General features: G+C 34.6%; 1 protein-coding gene across 5 annotated transcripts; it reads right to left on the bottom strand.

Annotated features, from left to right (window-relative positions):
* Positions 1-2,326: 2,326 nt before the first annotated feature.
* LOC18603564 (TOPLESS-related 2) lies at positions 2,327-11,072 on the bottom strand. Of its 5 annotated transcripts, none has more exons than XM_018120049.2 (25): positions 10,630-11,072; positions 10,343-10,522; positions 10,140-10,253; positions 9,898-10,056; positions 9,633-9,810; positions 9,382-9,529; positions 8,738-8,853; positions 8,484-8,619; positions 8,250-8,359; positions 7,715-7,784; positions 7,567-7,640; positions 7,383-7,478; positions 7,218-7,310; positions 6,715-6,842; positions 6,357-6,591; positions 6,085-6,243; positions 5,900-6,007; positions 4,720-4,872; positions 4,493-4,603; positions 4,174-4,350; positions 3,937-4,065; positions 3,752-3,847; positions 3,162-3,344; positions 2,914-3,089; positions 2,327-2,736 (listed from the first exon to the last, which is right to left on the bottom strand). In XM_018120049.2, exons 1-25 carry the CDS (start codon positions 10,707-10,709, stop codon positions 2,529-2,531), a joined length of 3,417 nt encoding a protein of 1,138 aa, XP_017975538.2. In that variant the 5' UTR covers positions 10,710-11,072; the 3' UTR covers positions 2,327-2,528. The 5 variants fall into 5 exon arrangements, with proteins under 5 accessions (XP_017975538.2, XP_007035676.3, XP_007035675.3 ...); XM_007035614.3 differs by having other exon boundaries at positions 8,738-8,856; positions 10,630-11,071; XM_007035613.3 differs by having other exon boundaries at positions 5,900-5,989; positions 8,738-8,856; positions 10,630-11,071.
* Positions 11,073-13,253: the final 2,181 nt, after the last annotated feature.

Below are 13,253 nucleotides of genomic sequence, written 5' to 3'. Positions count from 1 at the left end.
ACCTCTGTTGGCGTACTGGTGGATCATCAGAAGGCAAGGGGGATTTTTGGAGGACCATAAAGAATGTAGGAGGCAATGTGAATGAGCCAAAGGGTTCCTTGGGGTTAAGGGAGAGTTCTGAAAGCAGCAATCTTCAAAAAGTCAATGAAAAAAAAGATTATACTCATTGAAATTACGGCACCAATGGAAAAAAGGTCTAGCATTTTTTGGGGAAAAAATTATTGAAACATTCTTTGTCTGATCTTGATCCCTTACTTAAGGTGAGAGGCAGCATAATCTAAGCCAAGAATTCTTAAGCCTGTTGGAAGTTGGAACAGCACCGGGCTCGTTTTGAGACAGCTATAAACGAAAGTGACTTAAGCTGGATGCTGAGGATACGAAACCTGAAACTATTCAGAGCTGTTGCAAACTGTTCTTAAACACTCTTTTTTTAACATCCTGAGATTACCATAATTTCAAAGAGAAATATACATGAATCAGATCCAAAGACTCCAATGTTACACCAAGTTATTTAAAAGAAGTAGATAAGATATTTTAAATTCAAATCAGGATAGATAGAGAAATTTTGAAAAATTGTGAACTCTGCATTCCAAAATAAATTTATTTTTTAAGACAAAGATAATGACATAATGATAAAGTAACATTCAAGTGAATCTAACTTAAACTTAACTTACGTCAACACCTCTAGAGGAGAGGCAGGTGAAAATGTCAAGTCTAACACTTTAAAGAAAATAAGCAAAATGTACTTAAATAAGATAATTAAAAAAATTATGAAAAATTTATAAGTGTTAGTTTTTCACACTCTACTAAATTAACTTTTTAATGAAAAGATAATGAGTCGTACACGAATAATTTGAGTAACGGCCACAAGTAGATAGAATACATATCTCGATACTGATAAAACTGAAAAAAGAATGAAAGTAAATTGAGATATGATCTCGTAAAACGCATGCTCTTAAGACCCTCAAGACCTTATTGCATAGTTTATTATCTCTCCTTTTACTTAGAAAAATACAGGGTTTAGTCGATTCTCAACCTCACACAGAGCTTAGCTGGAAGCAGTATCCAGTCTCATCTGATCTCAAATCCATTTTAAACCATATTTCATTCTTGTTGACAATTTTTCATATGAATCATGGATTGGATGTAGACTGGTTCTTGCCCCACTCATGAACATGACATGTTAGAGCTCTTCCGATATCGAAAAACTACCAACAACAATGATCAAGCTGAGAACCACAGATCATTCCAAGTAGCAAGAAGAGTCCAAAGTGACAAGATCCGCAAGCAGGTGTACCATAATCCTATACAGTTAAGGGTTTCTACGAATTAGACAGATTCATGCTGACCCAATGTGAAAAAACAAAAGAACAGCCCTGCAGGGGCTTTTGTCTGTATCATTTTTCCTGAAGCCATTACCGACTCGGGGCCCTACAAAATGAAGCATCTTCTATTATAATGCAATGATCAGGAGAACTACAGAAGCACTTCCAGACTTCCAGACGATACCGATTCGGCACAGTTTTAACATAAGACACTGAAGAGCAAATCCAATGGGGGAACGAGCCCGAGTTCCCAAGAGTTCACAATAATAAGTGAAACTAAAGATGCTGATTTGGAGCAAAAATTACAAGACCAAAGAAGATTGGCCTGGCTGGAGAACTTCACTGCTCTCTAACGAAGTGGCATGCTTAAAAGAAACAAAACTTGGGACTTGGAAGTTAAGGGGGAGGGGACAAAGCCAATCTACCAACAAGCATGATGTGAGCAGAGTACAGAACTAGCATCTGCCAAGTGGCAGGTTTATCCTTTGTGCCACTGCCGCATGTTTCTCTTGGTTCAGTTCAAGTGGGGAGGAAGTGGGCAGTGGCAGCAGTTCCTCTAACAGGGCCCATATTCATGGGGATCAAGGGTCATATTATTTGGAGGTTTAATTGTATTAAGGGTCATTTTGTTTTTATTTCTATTTCCCTTTTTATATTAACTTTAAAAAGCAAACCACATGTGAGATATTATATTTGTAATCAAATCTTTTATAACTATATTCGTAACCATTTAAATTATTCTAAAACTAACAAATTTATTTGGTTTCCAATTTTAGTTAAATTTTCTTTTCCTTGATACATTTTCAAATTTACTTGCCCTACTCCTTCCAAACAAAAAGTAGATTCCTAGGAGCAGATCCAGCAGAAAAGAATCCTAAAGGCGAAGAGTTGACAGAGTTTCTTACTTGTAATGCCCTTGGAAATCCGAACGGCATTTACTCAAAAACTAGCTAATCATCTGAAAACAGCAACTGAATGTCAGTTTTATCAGAGAAATGAAATAAAGTAGCAATTGAATGTCACATTTATCAGAGAGATTAGCGTCTAATATACATACATGAATATATCTTGCTCAACTGATCTAACATTTGCTTTTTTCCCCTATATGCTCAAACACGTATATTTAGGCACTTTTAAATGGACAAACTACAAATTATACATGGATGATTTACAATTTACGAAGCAGAAAGGGTAGTTAATTTATCATCTCTGCAGCTGCTCAGAAGTGTTGGTGGTGGATGATGTTGCCGTCCTGCCATTCTCTGTTCCATTATCGACAGGCATAGGCAGTCCCAACTTCCTCTCCATCTCCGAGGGTTCTATAACTTTAACAGAGCCATCTGTCAGTCCCACAGCAAACTGATTGGCATCCTGTGGGTGTGCTGTGACAACTAGTGGGTATACAGTTTGGCTGTCACAGTAAAACATTGAAATCGAACATAAGTCCATACATGCATGTTTCATGTTAAACCAAGTTACTGATCATATGCAAGGCTTTTCAAAGCATCACATGAATAAACAAAGCATTGGATCACTCAAGAGAAAAACCAAAGGCAATAACGTGGTGATATAAGCTGTATTGCTTTACCTGTTCAACAACGCTGGAGAGATATAAGCAGATGGTGCAATACGACATCTTAGCCTCAGACTATCAGCGTCAAATATTCCAATGTTACCATCAGTAAAAGTAGCATAAACTAGTTGGCTGTTGCAGGAATATGCTGCGCTAGATATAGGTGAAGAAAGTACTTCTTGTGGCATCCACTGCAATGTAGAAGAAAATAAAAATTTGTTCACCACATATTTAAATTCATCACATAAGGTGTAGCATTTTACCTGCCGAATGCGTTCCATCTTGTTAGCATCATATACTGCAAGTTGTGTTTCATGGAATACTAACAAGCGAACTTGATCAGTGTGGAATTGCACTCGAGTGTCACCCTGAGGTGCCTTTCCAGCTGGCATTTGAAGTGCAACTGATTTTATCTTTTCCCAGTCATCAGCATTCCAAAAGAAAAGCTACAAACAAAGAAGTCAATAACATCAGCAGTGATAAAGGGTAATAAGAACCACTGGTCATATTTATCTACCAACAAGAAAAGAAAATAAAAACGGGACAAAACAAGAGGCACTAAAAACGATTACGGCATAATGGCAGAGAAGTTTCTTTTCGGGAAAGTGAAATTAGTTTCTTTTGTTTCTGAGGCAAGAAGAGAAAAATGAAAACCATTAAGAAAGGCAATCAGAACCCATAATCTCTTTTCCAATAACAGACAAATTGCAACCTTCAATAATTACTCTTATCATCTAGGCAACCAAACAAAGTATCTGTGCTCTCTTTTTCAACTTAACCATGTTTTAATTACAAAAAATGATAGGCACAAGGGCACACAACCATACACAGAGGTTTTGATGGTGAAGCATACCCGAGCATCAGCACCCGAAGAGACCAGGATTTTAAGGCTGGTGGAAAATGCTAAACCAGTGATGTGATTTTGGTGACCCTTCAATTTTGTTTTAACCTAACAGAAAAAAACCACCTCCTTTCATAATGAATATTGAAAGGTGTTGCTATTAATGTGAGTTAAAAAAAAGACTTGAATCATCTTACTTCATCCACCCTGACATTGTAAATATGAATGGCTGAGTCTTCCATTCCAATCGCTATGATATTATTATCTTGAGGATGAAATGCCAGGAAGGTGGGAGCTGGAGGAGGTGGCATAAAAGTAGTCATTACCTGCAAATCAATGCAATTCCATATTAAGTAAATGATCACTATAAACTCCACCTTATTCAAAATTACAGAGTCAGAACAGAAAAGATTGTGAAATACATATTAATTTACCTTGAATGTCATCATATTAAACAATGAAACCTTTCCACCGCATGCAGACATTACATAAGAGTCATTCTTTGACAGTGCTATGCATGGAACTGCATCTTCAGAATTATCTGGGACATCATTAGTCATCAGAAGACCACTGTTTGGTTGCCAATGTTGTGGGACAATGCTAGCAGTTGCCTATAAAACCACAAAAGATGGAAAAAAAGTTATACAAGGAAACTTTTTCTACCAATATCATATGTACAACACGGGAATACAAACATTTGCATGTATATTTTAATGAGTAATTACATATAAATGTCTAAAAAGAATAAATCACCTTGCCACTAGGATTTTGTTCACTGCGGCTCCATTTCCATAGCTTCTGGATCCCATTCGTCCCAAGAGCCAGAACCCCAACACCAGAATTTGTGTAAAGAAGTCGAGCAACCTTGATATAAAAGCATATTAATTAATCATAAAAATGATAAACTGAACAAGATAGTCCTGACAGATACTGTTAAAAACAAAAGAGAAGAGAGACTAAAAAAAATATTAAAGTAAAACCTTGCTGGCAGTATCCAAGTTGTCTGGCATGGTGACTGTTCGACACTGAGAAGGGTCAACAATCTCAGTTAGTTCCCAAGGCTTTGTTTTATCAGACACATCCTCCAAAGTTCTTGGCTTTTCAATGCCTCTACTCATCGGTTCAACTCCATTCTACAAGAAATTGCAAATAGAATTAGACGCTATTTTGAGAAAGTTGTGAAATTGCAGCTCGTTTGGTAAGGCTATAAAGACTTTCCAGAAAAGTTTTTCAGCTTTTTCACTTGTTTAAAAAGGGAAAAACTTTTCACGAATGTAAAATGTTTTGCGAATCAACAGAAAAAATTGTGTTGACTGGCATAAAATGTCTTATGCCCAAGAAGGGCATAAGGCATAAGACATTTTCAATCTGCCTTCTCTCTCAAAGATCGAACCTATAAACCTTAGGATCAATCCCATTTAGAAAATATTGCCCTCCCCTTTTTGTGGGATCAATCTCACAAAACAATAAAATAATAAAGTTTTTTTTTAATCTCTTTATTTATTATTCTTTTTCCCAACAAAGCACCATTAATTATTTTTATTCAATTATTTCACAGGGATCATATCATTACAATTATTTTTACTAAAATATTACAATTTTTAATATAATAAAAAATAATTAAGGTCAATTAAAGAAAAATATTTATAAAACATAGGAAATACGTTTTTCACACACGAAAATCTCTCATTTCTTTTAATTTCCAATTTATTCACTTACCAAAACTAACCAGTATAACAATATCATGAGAAATAAATAAATGAAAAGGGTTAAATATTATATATATAATACTTTTAATGTTGAAAAATGTTTTGGATGTCTGGCATAATTGATGAATGTTAATCTTTTTATGGTGCTGTAGCAGAAAATTACTGAAGATTAAAAAAATTTTTGAAACTGGGTTATGATGTAAAATGTTTTCTACAAGATTCAAAACAGAAAATATTTTTGGCAATTTATCTAAGCAATAGAAAATATTAGATTTTCCAATAAAATATTTTATAGAGGAAAGGTTTTCGTTTTTTGATAGTTCTGTACGATATCTCAACTTTAGTGTAATAAGTTTTTATGTTGTTTATCATGTGAAGCAATTGATACTCATTTTCTAACCAAAAGGTAAACTATCAACAGAAAGTAAAGCTTAGTGCATGTGCAGCATACAAGAATAGGAGTAGGCCTGGCAGGACTGTCTACACGTTCTACTTTGCTAACTGCTGGACCGATGCTTGTACCCATAGCAGAATTAGATACCTGATCCACAATCAAGCACTAAAATCAAGTTGTCAATGAAAGTTCATAACATAACAAATGCAATGTAAGGTAGCATTGCAGTGGAAGATAATAACCTTCATCTCAAGTGGTGTTCTGGATGCTTCATAAGATCGAGCGTCCAGTGCCCTTAATGCTCTAAGACCATTGGCATTTGCAAGAACCTTGAATCCATTGTCTGCTGTAGTAACAACAAGCAAATTTCCTTCCTTGTTGAATCTCAATCGGGGAAGACTCTATACCATCACAATATCAAGTAAGATAACCAATTTGAAACCAAAGTCATCTGTTCATCCAATCTGCAAAAGATAGATAAAAGGGAAGCTCAAATTAAAAATGAGATGCTAACCAGAAGTCCCCCCTCAGCTTCTGTGCTGGTGAGAATATTTGTATTGTCCATATCCCAAAATTTTATCTGGCTATCATCACCAACAGCCAAAAAGCGATTCCTTGTTGTGTCAAATTGTACTACTCCGGGAGAGTTCTTTCTAAAACCAGAATACGTCCTCTTTATTTTTCCTTCACTTTCATTCCATTCAACCAGGAATGAATCTCCATCTTTACTTGTCCCACAAGAGAATAATCTGAATTAGAGAGAGGATTGTTAATTTGTAACATTTCATATACGGCTAAGAAGATTTGTAGATCAGTCTAAGAGAAAAAAGCTAACCCTTTGTAGATACTACACTAAGTTTTCATCTACTTACCTGCTACCATCAGCACTGTAGAGCATCGTGGTACACCACTGTCCAGGAGCATCATAGTCAACCCTAGAGCCCATATTGTCATACAACCAAGCCTTGATTTTGCCATCAACAGCAGTTGAAAATATAAACTGCAACAATATGACAGAGGATCATGCAATAGTTGGATGCATAAATAGTTCAAAATTGAAATAACATATTTCATATGCTACAAAACATTTTTCAAGCTTAGACCTGATAAAAACCAAGGAAAACAAGAAACAGATTAAATATAGAAACAAATAAATTAAGACTCAGTGACCAACATGGATGCAAAAATGCACAGGCACCACTGCCTTCGGATCTTATGTAGGGACCAGCATGCAAAGTGATAAAAGAATTAGGGTACAAATTGTCATCTACAATACAGCTTTCCTCCATAAAATGAGATGTGCAGATTTAGTAGTCAAGTAGTTTTCATTAAGGCATAAATTATCATCCAGACATTATTTAAAGAAAACGCCTACCTGAATATTTTCCTTCTGGTGAGGACAAACAGAATAAACAGGCGCCTCATGGCCTTCAAAATTAAAAAGCCTACTTCCAGACAAATCCCACACCTACAGTTGTCAATGAAACTGAGAACACATGAAGTTTAAAGATAAAAAAATACAGACAATTTTATTCCCTACCTTTATTAACTTATCATCTCCACAAGTAACAACACAGAGTTTTTTGTTTGGATGAGCGAAAGCTAAGTCATTTACGCCACCCACATGGGCATCAATCTATCAGAAATCAGACGGCAATTATCAGTTTACATTTAAGAGTGATGCCGCCTTGAGCAAAGTATAAGAAAGTGAATTAAAAACATACCTCTAGATGTGGACGTAGATCATTAGATGCTTGATACACATGCAAATGAACAAGATGCTTTGTAAATGCAACTCCTGCACCAAGAAAAGTTCTATAAAGAAGCTCAAAACTGCACTTATTAGAGGTAAATCACTGTTGCAGCACATACCAATCAAACTTCCATCTGGGCTCCAAGCTACACGACTTACAGATATGGATGACTCCTTAACAATACTAGCCTGCAAGAGACTCTCAATTATAATCCTTATATGGTGCCAAACTTCCAGCATTCCAGTAATATCAAGCGAAAGTATAAACCTTATCTTGTTTCAAAATACATTTTAAAGAAAAGGGAAAGATGGTGGCGAAAAAAAAGACAACTCAGTTGATGAGTCGGCAGGACATGGTTAATATAGTTGAAGTATAGATTTGATAGAGAAGAGAAATATTTTAAAAAGGAGATTGTCCAATTCTTCAGTAACATTACAACTGAAATTACTAAACTAACATGCCTTTATGGACACTGATCACAAGCAAATAGACTTCTTGTCAAATAATTCAGACATATTTAACTCATTCAAATTGATGGTGTGAATCAGTAATCTACAACTCTCAAATATGTATCATTTTAGTGGTCCAGAAAAGAAAAAGAAATAAGAAAATAAAATATATGATTTTTTTTAACTCAAAGATGAGATATCAACCTGAAATGGAACTGAACAAGTAGCCATATCCCATATCTTGAATGGTTTTGACACCAATCTCTCTCGCATGCTAAGTTCCCATAAGGAAATTTCACCATTGCTACAACCAACTATTTAGAAAGATGCAAGAAGCAAGTTAAGAAAACACAACCCATAGCAACTGAACTAAACGAATGAATTTTAATCTAAAATCACTCTAGGCAAGATGGTTTGTAAAGTTGTCAGTGATTTTACCAGCAAGTAATGTATCATGAGAAGGATGGAAATCCATGCTTGTCACATTGGATCCCTGGTGAATGGTACAAGCAACAGATCTTGGTAGGTCATCAAGTGACCATGAAGCTTGTTGAGGAGGAGCAGGATATGTGACCTAAACACATTAATTAAGAATTCCCATAATTATTATCTATATATTACAGCATAGTTGCAAAATATGTGGGGAAGTATCTAGAACTGCCATGGAAGAATATGACCTCTTGAAGATTTACCTCATCAACAGATTGTGCAGTCCGCAATCGTTTCATTAAGTGCTCATGATCAGTGCTCCCATACTCAATCATTCCAAGCATATTTGATGCTGTTCTTGGATGTTTCAAAACTGAGACTGCTGTAACATTCAAAACAAAATTAGGTTAGTTATATACCTAAGGAATTAATCAAACAAGAAGAAATTGGTACAATCTAAACCCCCCCCCCCCCCCCCCCCACTTCGTTCTCTCTTCCTTTCTTTTTATTGTTTTTTTAAACACTCCTTTAAACCATTTCAAATGAAGGAAATTATAGATCATTGATATATTATTTTAACAGTTGACAAGTCCATATCAAGATTTAAGACTAAACAGAATGCCCCTCTTTAAATAAAACTTATATCCAGTTTAACAAATACACAAGCCAAGTATTGGAGTTTCTCAACAGCCCTTTCCTCACGATCATCCATACATCTTTATTAACAGGGATATGAAGAGAGAACAAAAAACACAAAGGATAGATGCAATCCAATATATGCCACTGATAATTCTACTAGCATAAATACAATATCTAAGGATAATTGTAGAAACTGAAAAGTATTCCTGCTTAAAACACAATGAGTTTGACTACCAAAATGCCAACCATGATAGCACATTAATTTTACCTTGATTTTGAGGAACAGGCAATGATGATGCAGAAGCAGCAACGATGGCAGATTGGACTGATGAGGAAGGATTGGCATTTGCCATCCAGCCAGCTAAAGCATTAGCATTTGCAGTAGCAGCAGGTGGTGGTGGTGGTGGTGGAAAAGGCTGCAATATCATAACAGGAAGAAAAGACATCCTAAGGTCAGCATGAGAATCATGCATCAACAACATCCATGATTCAAAACTATAGGAAACATTAGGATCATACTCCACCATGCGCTCCAAGTGGAGCATAGGTTGAAGGCTTAGCAACTGCTGCAACTGGAAGAGTTACTGGAGTAGGTGCACGAGCCCCATTCGGAGGTGAACAACTGTGATCAGTGAATAAGGTTTTAATATCTGGATTAGGCCTAGGATTTTTACACAGCTGGTGTTGCCAATTCAAACTGCAAATATACAATCAGTCAGATTCCACATCATCCATTTACCATTACAACCAAAAACTATATCCTGCAACAAAATGTAAAATTCACCTTTGATTAATCAAAGTTCGCAACCGAGATGCCTTTAATGTAGGCAAAACAAGTTTCTCCCGGAACAAGGGATTCGCTTCTATTAGTTTCTTAAGCTCAACCAGCATTATGCTCCGAGCTGATTTAGTATCTCCATACTTTGATAACTGCTCATTTTCCCTACATCATATCAAAAACGAAAAACTTAAATTACATTAATTCTACATCTAGAACCAACCATCAAATTCCACAATCTTAATTACCTAAAGTTCTCTAGAGTTAAAAGCTGCGTAATTTCCTTATAAAGTTCTTCATTAAATGTCGAAAAAACCTTCAAATCCTTCACTAAAATCTCCACAGCTTTAGCTCTATCATGCCTGAAACAAAACAAAAACCAAAACAAATATTATTATACATAATTATACCATATCATTCAAATTAATTAAAAAGAAAAAACAGAGTTTACCGGTCCAAAGCTTCTAGATACTTCTGCTTTCTGATCTCAAAATAAATCTTCATCGAATATCGATTATCGTCAACTTTAGTGAATCCAGAGAGGTATTTCTCAACTTCGTCCCATTCTCCGGCAAGAGCTTTCTCTTCGAAGTATTTCATGTTGAAGAAGAACCCTGACTCTTGCTCTAACCTGTGCGCTCAACCAAAACCGACACAAACTCATATTAAAACGACAACAGAAACAACAAAAAAAAAAGGAATAAAAAAATGAAAATGAAACTGATTTTAAACGCTTACTTGTGAACGGTCTCTTTGAACTTCTCTTCTTCGAGGAATTGGAGAATCAAGAACACTAATTCTCTGCTAAGAGACGACATTTCTTCAAAGCTTTGCCGATCGAGAAATTGAAAATTGAAAATTAGGGAGTTAGGATTTTTAATTTAAACAAAAATAGCCAAAAAAAAAAGACAGAAAAGAACAGAGTGAAAGCGAGCGAGCGAGCGACAGAGGGAGAGAGAGAGAGAGAGTTGAAAACGGGAGGTCAGAGGCGAATTAAAAGAAGAGAAGAGGTGATGAAACGACGGCGTCTCTCGGAAGTTAGCGACTGCTGAGAGAAATGGTGGAGAAATTGGTCGTCCTTGGACTGATTTCTAGGGTTTGCGGTTGCATTTCATGCTTGGCGTTCAACGACAACAGTAGAAGGAAAGCTGCCAAGCGAAAATAAAAATTGAAAAGAAAAAGATAAAGAAGAGAGAGAAAGTGAGTTTCACTTTTATCGATGCGTACCGACCTCAATTGATAAGTGCCAAAACTTATCACTAGATTGATAGGCACTCTGTACTTATAACCTTCCGAAACGATAAGTACGTGGAGGATAAATCGGATTCAGGCTATTACAATGTGCGGACGGGACTTGGAAGAACCGGTTTGCAATGAACGAGAGTGGAAGTGAGGTGCTTACATGGAGAGAAGTTAATGGTTTAGTGGAAGTGGTTCAGAGAGAGGTTTGATGTAGAAAATAAAAACCTAGGGACTCGCGTCGCTAGTGAGGAACCGAAAATGGGAAATTAAGTGGATTGAATAAAAGGTACTAAAGTCCGGCATATGCCTTTGCATTGTCGGTTTAATGACGTGTCGAACTTTGACGCTGCATCTGCTTGACCCTTTCAACCGTGTCGGGATCTTAGTTTCTTTTTTTAAGACTATCTCGCGAGAATTTCTCAAGCAGAGTTGGTAAGCAACTTGGAACTGGAAGCTTCCAAGGAATTAAAGAATGCGAAAACTAAAAATAAAAGTTAAAATAAATTCATATTCTTGGCCTTTTTCTCTTTTTCAGTTTTTTGTATTATCATGACATTGACATGTGCCATAGTTTATAACTCCATTTTATAGGTTTTAATATATTTTATATTAAATTTTTAAAAAAATTAATTATATAAATATTCAATGCTTTTTAATACTATTAAATGGTTTAAAAGTTAAAAACCATTTATTTTAAAATACTTAAAAAAAATAAATATCCATATTTATTATTTATTTTACCATTTAAAATAAGCTACACGGATATAATATGGCTTATTGAATTTATAAAACATTTTATTGCAAACAATTACTTATTTACCAATCAAGCGATATTCTAAGATTGATGTATAACATATATTTAATGAATAATGTCACATCAAATTGAGTAAACATGAAAATAAAACAATTTCCACATGTCGAATAAGTTTGTGTCACAATGAAACTAACTTTAACTTGGTCCAAACAAGTGACAACTAGTATTACAATTTTATAGTAACTTATTTAAATACAAGAGTTATTCATACTTACAAAAGTTAAGAATCATCAAATTGGAATATGGATAATATTTTTATGACGTGATTAAATGGTGACTTGCATGGTCATAAGATGATTGACATGGTAATAATATTATCATATATTTCACGCAATAATGTTGTGTGTGGTGGATAAAAATACCTAATATTTAAAAAGATTTATAACTTATTCAGAAAAATTTAAATAAATTTTATTATTTTAATTTTTTAATCAATTATTCGTATTTTTATTTTAAATCAATTAAGTTATTTATTTTTATTGTGAATTAAATAAAATATTTATAAGCAGTGATTGGTTTAATCAAAATATCACTTATCATTATATATCACAAAATTTTGATGTAATATAATAGCATATCATAATGAATAATGTTATGATATGTCAATATAACATAATGAATTTTTTTAAAATGTATAATGAACATTTTAACTAATAACAAATAGTCTATCATTACTCATATGAATTTTTTTGATAAAAATATAAGAGACCTTATTAAACATAAGAGAATAATAAAATATTTATTTGAATTTTTTTAATAATCTAAAGATATTTTTTAATATTATATTATAAAAAATCAATTGATATTAAGTTTAACGGTTATTATTTTTAAATAAACATTAAAGGGATGGAGTGAGTATAAATTGAAAAATAAAAATTTTGATGAGTAAAAATAAAAAAACTATTTATAGTGTAATAATTTTAAGATTTTTTTAATATTTAAATAAATTTAAAAAAACCGCTATGAAAAGTGATAGATGGAGATTCAAACGTCACGTGACAAGAGTCGCAATCTAACTTTCGTGGTGCGATATGAACCGCGAGTCTCATCACGAGCCAAAAAAGAATAGCGCTTGACATCGAAGCTTACAGTTTTCTTCCATGAAAGCGACTGTGACACGTGTCAGTCAGCGAGGTCACCTGGAGTCTTAGATTATTGGTGGCCAAGAATGTGGGCCTACCAAGAGTTATCCATGCCGAAGAAGAAAGAATAGTACTAGCCTACGACCCCACCTCTCCACCATCTACGGACCTCGAGACATCTCTACACGTGGCTACTTACCATTTGCGGTTAAATATTCGTCAAC

Source organism: Theobroma cacao, chromosome 4, assembly GCF_053813885.1.
Source record: "Theobroma cacao isolate CCN51 chromosome 4, ASM5381388v1, whole genome shotgun sequence".
NCBI classification, from domain to species: Eukaryota; Viridiplantae; Streptophyta; class Magnoliopsida; order Malvales; family Malvaceae; genus Theobroma; species Theobroma cacao.
The sequence above is the reverse complement of the archived record's forward strand: the minus strand, read 5'-3'. Positions and strand labels throughout refer to the sequence as shown.

Excerpts from the sequence above, each read along its gene's own strand:
- LOC18603564 (XM_007035614.3), bottom strand. The coding sequence starts at position 10,709 with ATGTCGTCTCTTAGCAGAGAATTAGTGTTCTTGATTCTCCAATTCCTC. Across the intron at positions 4,066-4,173 it reads TTAATATGATGACATTCAAG|GTAATGACTACTTTTATGCC; the intron begins GTAAATTAATAT and ends ATTGATTTGCAG. Across the intron at positions 3,090-3,161 it reads AGATGGAACGCATTCGGCAG|TGGATGCCACAAGAAGTACT; the intron begins GTAAAATGCTAC and ends TCTACATTGCAG.